The following is a 16,679-nucleotide window of genomic DNA, read 5'->3' on the forward strand; positions in this document are numbered from 1 at the left end:
CAACACACATCAGTCCATTTCAAATAAAATTTTAAAGAATTTATAGGACTATAGGGGGATGGCAGGGGAGTGGGACAAGTTGGATTGCTCTTACATGAAGCCAGTAGACTCAACAGGCCAATTGGCTCCTTCCACGCTGTAACCATTCTGTGATAGTAATAGTATGATTTTGAGGCTGCTCATTCAGAAATTTAATATCAAACTTTATTAGAATGTTCTGACATTTTTGTGAGTAGCTTGCAGTGGGAGTTGCTTTGCCAAGACTAAAGTGCCAGCTTGGATTAGTTAGTAACTCTCTCCTGAATCAGCAAGTAGATTCAAGTCCTACTCCAGAATTTGGATCACACTGTTCCACTTCAAGTGCAGGATAGTAGAATTGTCACAGTGCTGCTTATGCAGGTTTGTATCTCTGAAGCTACAAACACCAATGACAAGTTGATACTAGGTAGCTTAATTTGACAAATAAATGCTACTCAGGCCATCTTTTTTGAGAAAGTTGATTAAATACTGTGGAAATGCTACAATATTTTGTGGTCCTAGAGATTCTTCTTGTATATTCCAAATAAAACATTAAGATTTGCCACAGGACTTTATTTAAATTTATAAGGAAGCGGGTAGCTGCCTTCTTGAACCACTGCAGCAGTCCTGGTGAAGGTGCTCCCACAGTGTGGGAGAGGGAGTTCCACAATTTGGATCCAGTGATACATTTCCAAGTCAGGATGATGGGTGATCTGGAGGAGAACTGGCTGCTGGCGGTGTTTCTGTGTACTTGTTACTCTGGTCTTTCTTGGTGGTAGAGATTGTGAGGTTGGGATGTTCTGTTGGAGTATCCTGAGGGAGTAATTGCATTGCATTACATACATGGTACACACTGCAGCCATTGTGTGCTAGAGCTGAAGGGAATGAATGCTTATGGCATCTTCACCCAAATCATTTACACAAATACGCTTTAAAATTTTCCCGATGCTGGTTTAATGTACATTTCAGTAAATAGAAGATTTTGGCAGCAGTGACAATTTAGGAGGCATTTAGAAGATACTTAACTAGGCAAAGCATAGAAAGATATGGACCTAACATGGGCAAAACAGTCTGCCTGGACATGGTGGGCTGAAGGGCCCATTTCTTTGCTGTACAACTCTGACGTGTTATTTTTGTAATCACAAGACTATCAGCCACTGTTGGTTCTGATTATTTATATTTCACATCCCTCCTTCAGAAAGGTAATGATTCAGAAGTTTCCATCAAGATTTTGCTTTATGTAACATTCTGAAGCAGTTTGGAGCTTTGGAATTCACCCCATGACATTTGCGGTAAAGGTTTCAGAGCAAGGATGAAAGATAGAGTTCTGCTTCTGTCTGGACATATGCCAGCTGTGTGCCAGTGCTCTTTTCCAGTCCTGTGGATTCCTCATGTTCAAGGGAATATCTGCATTGCGTGCAATGCAAAAGTCACATTGATGAGCTCTGACAGGCTGCAAGTTCAGATTGCCCACAGCCAGAACACAACCGCATCTAGTGTGTACTGGTATACTAAAGCTGTCTCTGAGTGTAACACTGTAATACTACGATTACCAACTATAAGCTATGTAGTGACTGTAAGCAACATCTTAGACATCACTTCACTAGACCTATTTAACTCAACAGTATTAATATTTCATCTGCCATTTAATAAAAAAAAATGGAAAACATTCTGTTACAATATTCCTAAATGCCTTTTGGCTCTATTTGTTAATGAAATTGCAAGAGAAGAATTTGGGCAGTTTGCACAAGCTGGGATAGAAAAAGATCTAGATGTTAGAGACAAAATCACATTCTCAATGTGCAAACATTCAAAGTTGTCTTACATCAATAAAGGTTTAAACAACAACAGTATAGTTAGTCAACTATACTGTTATTGTTTAAATCTTTATTGATGTTCAACAATAGACTAAAACCCTGAAGAAAACCCTTTTAAATTTGCTAAAACTTAACATTTAATAGCTGCCAAAGACACACAATGTCCATGAACATTAATTCAGTTATACAACATTTTATGGCTGAGTAACGTTTAAAAACTCAGTTACAATTCGTCCAACAAGGTACAGCATTTGTAAAGCAAAAACTTGTGCTAACAATGGAAGTCTTGGGCTTCCTCAAAGATTAACCCGTTGTCATTCTGACTGTGCTCCAACATTGGAGTCCAATGGAACGCTAACATCCTGCAATGTCCCAGCAGTTGCATTGGGAGCTCTGCCCTCTGAACGCGTTCCAGTTTAGAGCTGATGCAGCCAAGCGGCTCCATTCATTTCAAAAGAGATGAGTGATGACCAGAGAGAGAAATTTAAGGTAATTAAGTTTAAACAATATATAAAATGGACTATTTTAGTTTTTTTTTGAACATTTGTGAATGGAAGCATCTTTGGGATTTACAATTGGAATACGCCAATCAGCTAGAAGGCCGGCTTTAGAGACTTAGTCGCCAGTGAATGACGTGCTCAAGATTAAGTTTAGATACTAAAGTATCATTCACCACTTGAGAGACCGTCTTGAAATTCCTTTAGTGTATGCTGGGTTAACAAACCACGGATTGTAGATTATCCTACTGTGCCAGAATAAGGTTCAGATACCTGCATCCAAAAATTAAAACTGCTTCTGCAGAAAAAAAAATTCGAGTAGAGAGAAAAGTCTTTGGTGCCACTGCTGGGTCATTATTCCAAGACAGAAACATTCTACCTTGGATAGTTACAGGAGTCCGTTCTCCAAGAAACTGAAGACACCCTGATAAAATACTTGATAATTTCACCTGTTCTTCTTTAACTCCCTGCAATCACATATCTGCGTTGATGTTTAATGAAGATGTTATCAGCAATAGATCAGCGATCAGAATAGGGTCGGCACGGTAGTGTAGCGGTTAGCGTAACGCTATTACAGTGCCAGTGACCAGAGTTCAATTCCGGCCGCTGTCTGTAAGGAGTTTGTATTTTCTCCCAGTGTCTGCGTGGGTTTCCTCCCACATTCCAAAGACGTACGGGTTAGGAAGTTGTGGACATGCTATGTTAAGCCGGAAGCGTGGCGACACTTGCGGGCTGCCCCAAGAACATTCTACGCAAAAGATGTATTTCACTGTGTGTTTTGACATACACATGATTAATAAAGATATCTCATCTTATAATGGTTAAGACATATAAGTGGAATGAACTACGTATAAAAACAAGCACAACATAGCCAAGACAAAGCTCTTCAATATGGATCCTTCACCATGGCAGACTACCATCTCATGCCAAGACCAATAAATATAATCCAAGGATGATTTTATTTCAAACAGTTTTAATGCAGTAAATTCACCTCTGTAGGAACAATGTCCCTATTTATCATACAGTAATGCAAAGATGCTACATTTGTATTTAAAAAAGGTTTGTACAATCTAGCCAACATGATCATAAACGGTCTCTACATGTACCAGGGATGTACAGAATAAGCTTATTCCTGCAGGAGATTTAATACATAGAGCAAGAAACATCTTGGCTCTTTTGACATAAATTATATACAATTCAACTTATGTTCAGTACAAAAAAAACATGCCACATACAATAAAAAAGGATAATTTTAATTCATTACCAGTGACAACATTTGCTGTACAGAATGCACACAACACAAACAAAAAAAACCCTTTCATATTCTGGAAGTTTATTTTGTCATTAAAAAATACTCAAATCTCTGCTTTTGTTTTTGCCCCAATTGCAAGGATAAAATGCACCACAAAATACCTAGCTCAGAGTGTAAACAGTATGAACAAGGCTTTACTGCAAACAGGACATCTTCATTTATTAACTGAACACGTTCCAACAATACATTACGTGACTGTAACCTCCCCAGCTTGGGGAAGTAGGATCTCACAATGCATTAGGGCTCTGTGGACATCTTCAGTTAACATGAAAAAGCCCCATTTTTAAATTAGAATCTTCCATTAAAAGACACACCGGCTCCTACCAGTTGAAGAGGGGTGAAATCAGCTTTTATTATAAAAACAGTAAAACACTGTAAGCTTAAATTTATCTAACATGATCTACATTACCTAGAATCTTCTCATTGCATGCTAATGTCTTCCCTGCTTCAATCCAACCAGCAGCTATTTTATATCACCAATACCAACCGTTCATTTGTACGAATGAGAATCTGATCCAGTGGTTTCTGCTTTGGAGATTTCTACAAGTTTTGTATTTACATTTTTACAGTTGCAGCGTGGAGAAGATGCAGTGGGGGAAGCAGCTTTCACGAATCGCGCCAATAAAAAAAATCTCCCCCATCCAGACCTATCCTACTGTTCCGAATAAAATTCACACTTTTATATATATATTACAGGAACAAAACTACAGTAAAATGACTTGTGGAATCAAGTAGGTGAGAAATCCTTCAGTGCAAGTCTCCTCTGCAAGAGATTTCAGAGAGAGTCCGTTTGTGCGTTGAACCAAATGCCCTAACGATTTGCCTGTCGATACTGACTGATTAGGATCAAGGAGGCTTCAGACCAAGTCTTTAGTGCCACCTTCCTTTTCATTATATTTTGCATTATTGATCAGCAACTGAGGACTTATAATTGAGTTTATAGGTCCCCACTGGCCTCCTTAAATAGCTCTGAATTTCTCTAGCTTTAAAATAATATGAATTGCGTGATGGAAGAAACTCTCATCAATCATGAAAATGTGTGTTGTCAGGTCGACAGCTTAAAAGGGATCTTCAAGATTCAGAATTGGAAGCTGGTCAATTTATCATTTTGATCCTTGGTTTTCAACTGGACATTTACAGATAGACCTTAACAATATTATTATTGTGCCAGCCCCAGTGTCCCTAATTCATTTCCAGTAAATTCCCAACAGAGAACCATTAAAACTGGTCCTAGTGAGTCCTTACTAATGTGGATTGTCTTTCAAAAAGTATCTTTTGCACAGTTATTTTTGAATAAGGATGTGCAAAAGATCAACATTTCTTACATGGTCACTCAGATCTTACACACTGTGACCAACGTGGATGGATGCTTACATTTCTCAGTTTCTATCAAGCTACTTCATTACATTTTTTTCTTTTTCTAGATATTGGTCAAATATGGAGTTAACTTCTTTTGAAATAAAGAATTTGTGATTGATGATAACACACAAAAAGGGTCTGTTGCTTAAAAAGTCAACAAAGGTTTTGGCGAAGTAATCAGAAATCTTGCAAACAAAAAAGTCCCACACTGATCCCCCCGGATACAATTAGGGCAAATAGTATGAGAAATCCAACATATTAATGCAGTTAAATTTGTCACACCCAAGGGACACCATCTCTTTAAAACTCTAGTGTTTTTAGGAGTGCTGTTTATTACATCGCTGCCTTGGTTTCAAAATCAATTCGCTCCCACAAAAAAGTGTTTATTTTATATGAACCCTGCAATATTCAAATTTTTTTTTCTAAAAAAAAAACTAAATCAGATGAAAATGCCATTCCCTTTCACCTTGAGATGTACCACACCTCTGTCTAATATCAGAGACCTCTTCCAGCAGAGTTAGGAAAGCTATAGATTTTTCAATCCCAGTCTTCCCTCCTTTGGATGAATTTCATTAGAAATACAATCTATCCTTTAGATTAAGTCCCATCAGAAAAGGTCTGCACAGGTGAGAGATTCTCATTCTCTCTCTCTCTCTTTCTCTTGCAGGAACTACAGACAAAAAAAAATCCAGAGATTACATTCAGAAGCATCCCATAGACCTGGCAGGAAACGCAGTCACTGGCTGGGTATCTTAGTATCTTTGTACACCTGCTTAGTCCATTTGTTTTAGTAACTCGTTGTTTGCTAAATTTTGTTAAAAGGTTCTGCACTTCTTAGCACTACACTAACTCCCAACCACAGATATACTCCAACATGGAACGCAGTAAATACTTCTTTGTGAACCAGTGAGAATTCTTCCCATCTTCATGTAGGATGATCTGTCAGTTTGATTTATCAGAGTATAGCAGATGTCTGGAGTTCTGAACCATCTGAAATTATTGTGAATTTTGAGTCAGCTGAATTTGCTCTGAATGTTTTAGTTCATCCATTTTCTGCAGTTGAGAGCTCCGCAATGACAAGGAATCTTGTGCTGATCATCTTCAAAATCAAACTTGTAGTCATAAGTCAGCTGAAGAAAGAAAAAAGCTATTAATACAGCAAATATTTGTTGAACAGTTAGCATTCTGAGCATACACATTAGGAGCAGGCTAAATGACCCCTCAAGCCATCATTCTATAAGATTATGGCTGATCAACTCAGCATTCTTGTCACCTGTGGTAAACAAGTGGGTGGAAGGTTATCAATCATTTATCTCCTTCTGCCTTAAAAATATTCCAAGACTGTTTCCATTTCCCTTTGAGGAAAAGAGTTCTGAAGACTCATAACCCTCAGAGAAAAAAAAAATTCACCTTATCAATGCATTAAATGGGTGAACCCTTATTTGTAAACTGTGACTCCTAGTTCTAGATTCTGCTACAAGAGAAAACATCCTCTCCACATTCACCCATCTAGACACTTCACAATCTTATGTTTCAATTACTCTTCTGAACTAATCTGTCCAACCTGACCCCAAAAAACAACACACCCATTCCAAGTATTAGTCTAGTAAATCTTCTTAACTACATCCTATGCACTAACATCCTTCCTTAAATAAGGAGGCCATAATGGAATCAGAAATCCAAATGTGGTCTCACCAATGCTCTATGTAAAAGAAGCAATGTACAATTCCCTGTACAATAAATGATAACATTGTTAGTTACCCTAATTACTTACAGTACCTACAGATGAACCTTTTGTGAATTAAGCACTAGGACAACCAGATCTCTCTGCATCTCAGAGCTCTGCAATCTCTCACCATTTAGATGGTATTTCTTTTTATTTTTTCTTACTGCCAAAATAGACAATTTCACATTGTCTCACATCTGCCAGACTCGCATACCCTATTTATATCCGTTTGAAGCTCATGTCCCCTTCGCAACTTGCTCTCCTTTCTTTTTCAATCTTTTTATTAGTTTTCAAATTAGTACAGATTAATATATCAATGTTTATACATGTAATACAAAGAGATCAGGAGAATAATAACATGGATAATCATAAAGAACAATAAAGTATAAAAAAATCTGTAGATCCAATGATCTCTTAGTGAATGAATATAATATAAAAGGAAAGAAAAAGATTTATTGTATAAATATAAAAGAAAGAAAAAAAATCCCCAAAACAATAAAATTATAATATATCAAAACAAACTAAGCTAAACAAAAAAAATTTCAAAAAAACAGAAAAAAAACTGGACTAAAATTTCTCAGTAGAAACAGAGCAATATTATGTCGTCAACTCCATTCCTCTAAGTTGAAAGGTTATTACAAGGGGATCTATATCATGTGAAAATATTGAATAAATAGACTCCAAACTTCCTCAAATTTAAGCGAAGGATCAACAGTACCACTCCCAATTTTTTCCAAGTTTAAACATGATATAGTTTGAGAGAACCATTGAAAAGTAGAAGGGGGTATTGGATCCTTCCATTTAAGCAAAATGGATCGTTTGGCCATTAATGTAACAAAGGCTATCATACGGTTAGCGGAGGCAGATAGATGGCCATACTCTATCCTTGGTAATCCAAAAATTGCAGTGATAGGATGAGGTTGTAAATCAATCTTCAATACATTTGAAATAATGTTAAAAATATCTTTCCAAAAGAGGACAGGACCAAAACATATGTGTCAAAGAAGCCACATTCGATTTACATCGGTCACATATAGGATTTATATGTTGATAAAAACGAGCTAGCTTTCCTACCTGCAGCAAAAAACAAACTGCTGGAGGAACCCAATGGGTCAAGCAGCATCCATTGGGGGAAAGGAATTGTCCTTGTTTTGGATTGTGGCCCTGCATCAGGGCTGAGAGTGTAGAGGGAAGATTGCCAGTGTAAAGAGGTGTGAGGGAGGGGAGAGGTAAGTAATAGGTGGAACCAGGTGAGGGGGATGGAAGGGAAAAGAGGAGAAACAGGGGTTGATGGGCAGATGGAGCCAGGTAGGAGAGGAGGAAGGTAGAGACAGAGGCTGGAAGGTGTTAAGTGGAACCAGATGAGGGGAGGGGGATGATGGGCAGATGGAGCCAGATTTTTTTTTGTGGGGGGGGGGGGGGGGGGGGGTTGTGGTCGAAGAGGGTAACAAATCTAGGTAACAGGGGTTGGAAAAGGTGAATAAAGGGCAAGAGATTCTGGGTAGGAGAGGGAAAGGAACACAGGGGGAGTGGGTTACCTGAAATTGGCCAAGGGAACTCCCTCTCTGTTCTGTCTGGGGTGAGGGGAGGTGAGAGCTGACATGTGGGAAATGGAGGAAACGCAAGTGTAGGCTCCATTAACTATGGTAAAGGGGAAGCCATAGTTTCCTGAAAAAGGATATTTCAGAAGTCTCATCTTGAGAACAGATGAGGTGGAGATGGAGAAACTGAGACAACTCCCACAACTACCTTGACTACACCTCCTCTGACCCTGTCTCCTGTAAGGAGGCCATCCCTTTCTCTATTTGTCTTTGCCACATCTGTTCTGTTCTCTCTATCTGGATCAATCTTCCCTCCATTTCTCCCTCGTCTGGTGCCACTTATCACCTTCCAGCCTTTGTCTCTACCTTCCCCCTCGGCTCCATCTATCCATAATTTCTTTTCCTTATCTGTTTCCACCTATCACTCACCAGTTACCATCTCTGAACACCTCCTTTCTCCTTCCCTCTCCCCCACCTGCCCATCATCCTCAAACCTCACTTAGTTTCTACCTATCACCTACCAGCCCGTCTTACCCCTCTATATCTGCCATCTTCCCTCTACACTGTCTTGATACAGAGTCCTGACCTGAAATATCAACCATCCCTGTGCATCCATAAGATGCTGATTGACCCACTGAGTTCCTCCAGCAGTTTATTTTGTGCTCCAGATTCCAGCATTTGCAGCCTCGTGTCTCCATTTACTCTCCTACTCATCTTTGTGTCATCAGCAAATTTAATGCCTTCATCCAAGTCATTTATACAAATCATAAAAAGTTGAAGCGCCAGCACTGGATGCTGTGGCACATCACATCAAATCATATCAACCAGAAGACCCATTTATGCCTATTCCCTGTTCCTGTTAGCCAATCTTCTATCCATGCCAATATGAAACCACCTGCACCAAGAGGTTTTATCTTCCCTTTGATGTGGCACTTTCTACCAGTTTCCCTTTATCTATGCATTACTTCTTTTGAGATAACTGAACTGGAGGTCCGCTGATGCATCTTTGATTATGTAGTTATTAAATTATACACCCTCCCAATTTATTAACAAATTCTCCATACCTTTACATGGAGGAAAATATACTTTTAAGGATCTTAGGCACTGCAATATACAACAATAAATCTTTTCACTTTTGTTACCTCTGCAAATTTTTTTTATATACTGAAACCTAGTACTAGCTTAAATGTAGATCCTTCTTGTGCTATTTTTCTATTTGAAATGAATGGACTATTTTTTATCATGCAAGCATATATTTTTACTGTTGAAATATAGCTCTAGGAAATGTTATGTAGGTACTTGGTGGGTGGAGGGAGAAGAGAGGCTGACAATGGTCAGAGATATCCAGTGGACTAGGCAAGCTGTTCCAGTATTAATCTATTAGTTCTACGTGCTATACAATAGTCCACATGCAGGTCTATAAACACTATTCGAAAAAGGAATTCATCTCAAGGACAATAAATTTTCTTAAAATGGCAATATCCATCTGGTTTTCCATTTTAGTAAAATTTTGGATTAAACTACCAATATACAGGAAATGAAGTAAGCAAACTTACTCTTGGACTTGCTATACCTCAGATTAACATCGGTGTGGACATTGCATTTCTTGTATTAATTCTTATCTTCCTTTTCCTCTTTTGTTTTAAACCACTTACCTCTTCACCTTTTGGAATTCGCCTGCTTGAGATAATGATTATTTTGTCCTCCTTGTCAAAGGTCACAACCTCTGCCACACAGTTGGGGGCACAGGAATGATTGATATATCTGCACAGTAGAATTTTTTCCCCCACAAAAGAAAAGCAGCCAGTTAGTGCCATAAAAGTACAGAGGGAAACCCAATTATAATGCAGTCACAGTTATGAACATTTCACAATACAACCAACAGCAAAATAAAAGTACCACAAATTCAACAATTAGTAAAGTTACTTCCAGTACTGATGCATAATGCCAGGATGTGAATACATCTCAAGTAGAATACAAAACAATTCTGCTATTGTAATAATTGGAAAAACTTTTCTAAAAGAGTTAATTCAAAAATATGCAATTTATAAACGATATATTCTTTTCCTTTGCACTCAGCAATGAAATAAGGCACAATGTTACTTAAAGTTTAAGTTATCTAATCGCCATGTCAGACTTTTTTATGGATCACCCTTCTGATGAGATGGCTTAGATGCAGATTTCCCACTCTGTTCTCTTGCACGCTAAGGCTGTATAGACGGGACAGCAAGGAAATGTGGTAGAAACTCCCGAGAGAATAGAAGTTTCACTTCCATACACACAAAAAATTTAGGGTCCTTGCTTGTCAATCACTGGAAGTACCACCAACTTTCATATTTCATAATTCCTGCTCATGTCATCCCGACAGAAATGTCACCTACCTGGCTGGGCCTCCAGTTAAAGTAGCATCAATCACATGCTCATTATTAATCCGAAACATATAAACACCTCGATTCTGAAGAAAAGCAAAAACAAATTTAGCTTCTAAACTTGTACTTCTCTTGAGCCCGTCCAACTTTTTTATAACCATAGCATGCTCAGTTTTCCCATTGTTAATGTAATTCCATACTTTAGAAAAAAGGTGTGAGTTTCTAAGATTTGAAGTAGCTACATCAGTTACAAAATTTAATGCGAGAAACTGGTACTACATCAAACAGTAAAGGAAAAAGCAGAGAAATTTGTGTCCTTTACACTATTCTACTGATGCATCTTTTAGTGGTAACAGGCATGTTTTATTCCGAATGACATTTGCACATTTTTGGACGAGGAATATTATGTTTAGGGGTTGTTACTCCAAATAATTTTCTTGGTTTTTGTGACCACTCTATTTCTTCTGAGTTTAGATCTTTTCTAATTTTACTTTCAATCATTTCAGTTGCTCATAAATCTCAAGTCATTTTTATGGATCAAGTCCTAGATCTTTGCTGGTGATCGAGGGAAGCGGCTCAGAAATTAACATAACATTTTCAGTGAATGCTTTTAGCTACTGGACTACACTATCCCGATTTAAAAACATATACTGCTTCTTCAACAGGTTTAAATCATGGAACTCCCTACCCAACAGCACTGTGGGAGGATCTTCACCAGAAGGAATGCAGAGGTTCACCACCACCTTCAAGGTCATTAAAAGTTGGCAGCAACAAGCCACATCTTGATTTAGCGACAAAAATTGAACAGTTGCAACTGCTTTGCTATGCTGGAACATAAAAAGGGTTCAACACTACCTGGATGTTAACCATCACACAGTGGTTGATTTGCTTTGGTTTAAAATTTCTCTGTCCCATGTATCTAATGGCATTAAACAAACTACTTTACAAAAAGTATTAATAAAAGTACTTTTCAAAAACAAAGTGATGGAGTCAACTGAAATTTAAATATATGCCTTGAGCTCAGACTTTCAAATCACAGATACAAGAAACCCTACAAGATGGTTACGTTCAATTTGAAGTGCATGGTTCCTCACTCAGGTACCAAACCGAACAACTATATATTCTGGAGCAAATATATTATAAAAAAAATTTGGTTATTTTATTTTTAAAGTTTTGTTTTTAAGTTCTGCAGGTACTGTAGCAGAAAAAGGCCGGTAATGTGACCTTTCACTTGCCCCAAAAACTCAATGAGAAATAACAACTTCTTTTAAAATACTCCTATAAGCCTTGTGATTTTGTAACACCACCAAACCACAACTGCGGTGATGGCACATTCTGGTCTCACAACATGGAAATTGAGAACTGACGCCACTGTGTAATGGTTCCAAAGGTGTACGGGTAGGTTAACATGGGTTTAAGTGGGCGTTGCGGACTAGTTGGGCTGCAAGGGCCTGTTACTGTGCTGTAGAAATAAAGTTTTAAAATAACTGTTGGAGCTTTAATAAAAAATAATTTTGAACAATGAAAATCTGGAGCACAAAAAGAAAAGCAGAGGTCCGTTAGTACCTGTATAGAGAAAAAGCAAGTGTCCCTGGGCACCATCAGGGTCCTAAAGCAGGCTCTCACACCCAAAAAATAAAGCAGCTTTTCTTGTCCACAGATGCTGATTGACTTTTTATTTCTTTTCAACATTTGGTTTATGATGGTATCTCAATGACTTTAGTTTCTTTGTGCTCAGAACTTCACATCAATTCAAATCAACATCAGTTTCAATGCCCAGGGGCAATGAACATTTCAAGCAGGGTGACCAAAGTCAGATGAGAGGGACCCCCAACAAAAGACTGACAATTATGCAGTAATGAGATGGAATACAAGGTGAGAACAGTTGCAGAAACTTGAACCGTTTCAGCATAACATACAATTCCATGTACATCATTTCATGTAGGCTATTTTAAAGAATGATTTAATCTATACCAAATTTCATGCATTAAAATACAAATACCGACAGAACTTAACACAATGCTTCTATCATAATCTGATACTCAACCATTCACCACAAGATTTAATAAATGATGGACCATTCTGACAAGACAGATATCAATTCTAATCAATCACATCAATACTAATATCTGCCTTATTAAGCTTACTTCAAATTTACAATTTAGAATCATAGAATCACTCTACAGGAAAATGGGTAAATGTGGAGCACTATTGTAGAAGTGACGTAAGCAGCAGGGTTGCATTCAGCCTAGATGCTTATGTCAACTCCATGAAAAAAGCTACGCACATACCATTTTCCTTGCCTAGACTCCTTAAATGTTTCTTTTGAAAGGGAAGTGGATAAATTCTTAAAGTCAGAATATAAGCATACTCTTTGGCTCCAGTTCCTCACTTTACTTGTATTTTCCAGTGGCAAATACAAACCTCCAAACAAAAAATAGCCAGTCTATTCCCAGAGTTTCCAATGCTGATCAACTGTATCTCTCAGTCATAGCTTTGCTGATATGGACAGTTGACGTAACATTCTGGTACTGTCCATATCAGCAAAGCTATGACTGAGAAACACATTGCAGGAATAAATACACAAGATACAAATTGGATGAATACTAGAATTTAGCAGGGTAATATAAAAACTGATGGCATTAAAATGAAAAATAATATGCTCAATAATGATCTTTTTATTTTAGACTTAAAACTAAATTTGACTCGATGGCCTAAAAATTAAGTGGTGTTAAAATGTATCAGCCTTATTAATAAGCTAGCTTCGTAATTGTGTTTGAGTATATGACATAAATGCACACTGATGTGGTTAATCCATACCTGAGTCTCATACAATTTCTCCCTGCGATTTGCAACCTCATTGCGAATGATTGTCCCTATATATTCAATCACCATTGTGTGCTTCTCAAGGTCTTTGGCTGCATAAAGACCCAGACCCTATGAAACAGAAAAAATGAATAGCAGGTAGTACTAATACTTACATGAATTCTATCAATAGGTAGTACTAAGAACTCTGCTGTTTTCATTATTTGTGGCTGACTGTCTCAAAGTTTAACCTGCACAGGTATCATAAAAGCTCAATGCCGAGAATATACATTATGTTATGCTATCACAATTCAAAAAATAAGATCAAGAAATCAGAAATACTTTATATTCACTTGCATTAGCTTATCATCTGTAGAAGCTAAATCTGAAGGTCAATATTGGTTTCATGGCCTTGTGAAATAAAGTTTTAAGCTTCTGAATGTAACAGAATATCAGAAGGTCATGTAAACAGGTGTCATGGGTATCGATTGCAGAGCAGAATGATGAGGTGAAACCAGCAGACTATTTCAATCGAAAATAATTCACCCAAGATCACTTAAGACCAATTCGTCCAAAATGAGGTTCTTACTGGCTGAGGGGGGAAACAACATTCAAAAGCTAAAGCTTTGATTAAAAACAAATCAGAGAAGTATTTAAATGTACTGTATGATACACAGCATTATTATTTTACAGCAAATACAGAAAACTCCCAAAAGTAAACCTTTTCCTGTGTGCATAAACACTGTAAAGCACATGACAGCAGAAAAATCAGCCAAGAATCTTGAATGAAAGCTTATGTACAAACATATTAAAAGATCACTGTAAATATTATGGTTAACCGAGGACCTGATTGTCCTCAGGGAGTTAGATTCTCAATTAAAATCTTCTTTTCACTGACCACTTTTTGGCTGGAGGATGCCAAACACAGACAACAAAGAAATTAAATAGAACTTTGATTCCAGAGTTTGCAGTTTGTTTAACTGGTATTTTTCATCTCGCTGGTATTAAACTCACCTGTATTCGAGATCGAGCCAGGTAAACGTTATTTTTCCATTCAGTTTTCAGTCTGCGGTATTGAGAAGATTTGGAGTGGACGAACTGTTTGCTGTAGGGAGTGTTAATTTCTCCAGTTACAGTACTCTGAAATGCTTTTGATGTGCTGGTACTGTTCAAGGTGTGTGGCCTTCAGTAGATTAAAAAAAAGAATATTTATAATTGGACAATTTAAATCCTGTAAGTCCTAACATTACATCTGCTATTTTTAACAACAAAAATAGACTTCTGAGAAGCAAAGCCTTGAGATCTGTGAAGAGATCATCAATATCTGAAGACTAAACCTGCATTTTGGGGTATCAGTGCTCTACACATCATACTTCTGTATAGGCCAATAAAACAAAAAGAAATCAAGGGTGTAAATGATAAATCTCTTTTACTCATAATTTTAAACTTAAGTCCTTGTGATGGAACAGCTCTATCCAAGAGGCAAATATAAGAGTTACAATGCTGAGTGGTTAAAAATTAGTCTTGAACTTGCCAGCTCTCTGTTTCTCCGGGAGCACATCACTAGTTGCAATAATATGCCACACTGTGGAACACTTAAGTGTACAAACCAAGTGAAGACTAGTGCTGAACTACAACTTGTACTCCTGTTAGGCAAACCCAAGTGGAAGCCACAGAACATCATACTCCCAAACTATTCCAATCTACTAGGTCAAGTAGTTCAGTAGACAAATGCATTGATGGGGATTGGAGGCAGTAAATAAAATTAGCATTTGGAGAAAAAACAAACTGCATTATTTTTTAATTATAGGCTAGAATTTTTCAGCAGGGAATCAAAATATAACATATTATATGCAGACATGACACTGCTGTGTTGTTGGGACTGTAACTCCATTGTAGTTTAAATCCCATAACACATCACTTTTTATAATTTCTCTTTTCTGCAGCATGTTCTCATCCTCATTAGCAGCAACTTATTTTCCCTGTACTTACCGTTTGTAATGAGTCATAATCTTTGGTTCAGAACGGGCACAACCTGTTGGATTAACAGCTAGTGGGAGCTCCATAAGTGGGTGCCGACCATATCGGAATATGTAGTTCTGACAACTCTCTACACCTGGCAACTAAAAGTAAACACAAGATGAATTCACAAAATAATTTAAAAGTTTTTAACATAAAAAGGATAAAACCACTCTTGAGCAAAGCAAATGTCCATTTTTGCCAACATTAAATGATTTTGCTTAGCCATAGATAGCAAATTTTAACAAAAACAGCTTTACCACTCCACCACAACCAAAATTGTCCATCTGACCAAATGACAGATGAGCCAAGATCTATGGGATCTTGCGCACCCCTGTATCTTTACATACTTAAAACTACTTGTACTTTTTCTATCTCAATGGCTATTTTTAACCAGAAAAAAAACCCTGACCTCTCTACCCATGGGTCAGCTTCTAGTCCTCTCTACATTCAACTCTCATCTCAGCAAACCATACACTGACCTAATTTTCCTTGCCATCTCTCCAGGCTCAAGTGACTCCTGGATATATTCACAGTGTATACCTGGTCCATTTTGGACATCCTGTTTCATGACTACAATGGCACATTGCCATCCTTCATATATTCTCTCCCCAGAGCTGCAATTTATGACCATCTTTGCTTGTAGATTACACAATTTATTCTCCCTATTCAATCACCTGCCTTTTCTTATGACATTTATTACTCTCTACAGTGGAGGGGGATTATCTGTACAGCTGGTCATCAAAGTACAACTCAGTTTAAATGATTTTTTACGTGACATGCTGAACTAATAATAGTGCAAGTACTTCAAGAACATGAATTTGTCAACTTAAATTTGCAAGTATTTCTTTATTTGGAGGTTATCTTTTCTTACCGACTCTGCAATCCTCAGGACAGCATGGATAGTCAGGCCAAACATGTCCTCTCCTTTAATGTAGTCAGGAAAAAGTCTTAGCATGTCTGCTTCTTTCCGCAGCTGCACAATAGGTTCAAGAATTCTGTTCCAAACACCTGAGAAAAGAGGGAAATAAGTAGAAAACATATGTTGAATATCTCTTAGTTATGGTTTGACATCTTAAGTGTCAGAAATACTAAGTTCCAAAGTTTATAACCCTTCCCAACACAAGCCCTTTCCCTCAAAATCAAGTTATTTTCTCCTGTTGCTTGCAAACAAATTCTTGATCTGGAGAACAAATAATTAACTTTTTCCTAATAC

General features: G+C 37.5%; 1 protein-coding gene across 1 annotated transcript in view; it reads right to left on the reverse strand.

Moving 5' to 3' along the window:
- Positions 1–3,319: 3,319 nt before the first annotated feature.
- kmt2d (lysine (K)-specific methyltransferase 2D) overlaps positions 3,320–16,679 on the reverse strand; it is a 148,655-nt gene continuing 135,295 nt past the window's right edge. Inside the window, exons 52-58 of the mRNA XM_052009427.1 lie at positions 16,338–16,474; positions 15,437–15,567; positions 14,459–14,627; positions 13,460–13,576; positions 10,652–10,725; positions 9,926–10,034; positions 3,320–6,133 (exon numbers count right to left, since the gene is read on the reverse strand). Coding sequence (XP_051865387.1) covers positions 6,041–6,133; positions 9,926–10,034; positions 10,652–10,725; positions 13,460–13,576; positions 14,459–14,627; positions 15,437–15,567; positions 16,338–16,474 — 830 coding nt within the window. The 3' untranslated portion in view covers positions 3,320–6,040. The remainder of the gene's footprint in view (positions 6,134–9,925; positions 10,035–10,651; positions 10,726–13,459; positions 13,577–14,458; positions 14,628–15,436; positions 15,568–16,337; positions 16,475–16,679) is intronic.

Source organism: Pristis pectinata, chromosome X, assembly GCF_009764475.1.
Source record: "Pristis pectinata isolate sPriPec2 chromosome X, sPriPec2.1.pri, whole genome shotgun sequence".
Lineage (NCBI taxonomy): Eukaryota > Metazoa > Chordata > Chondrichthyes > Rhinopristiformes > Pristidae > Pristis > Pristis pectinata.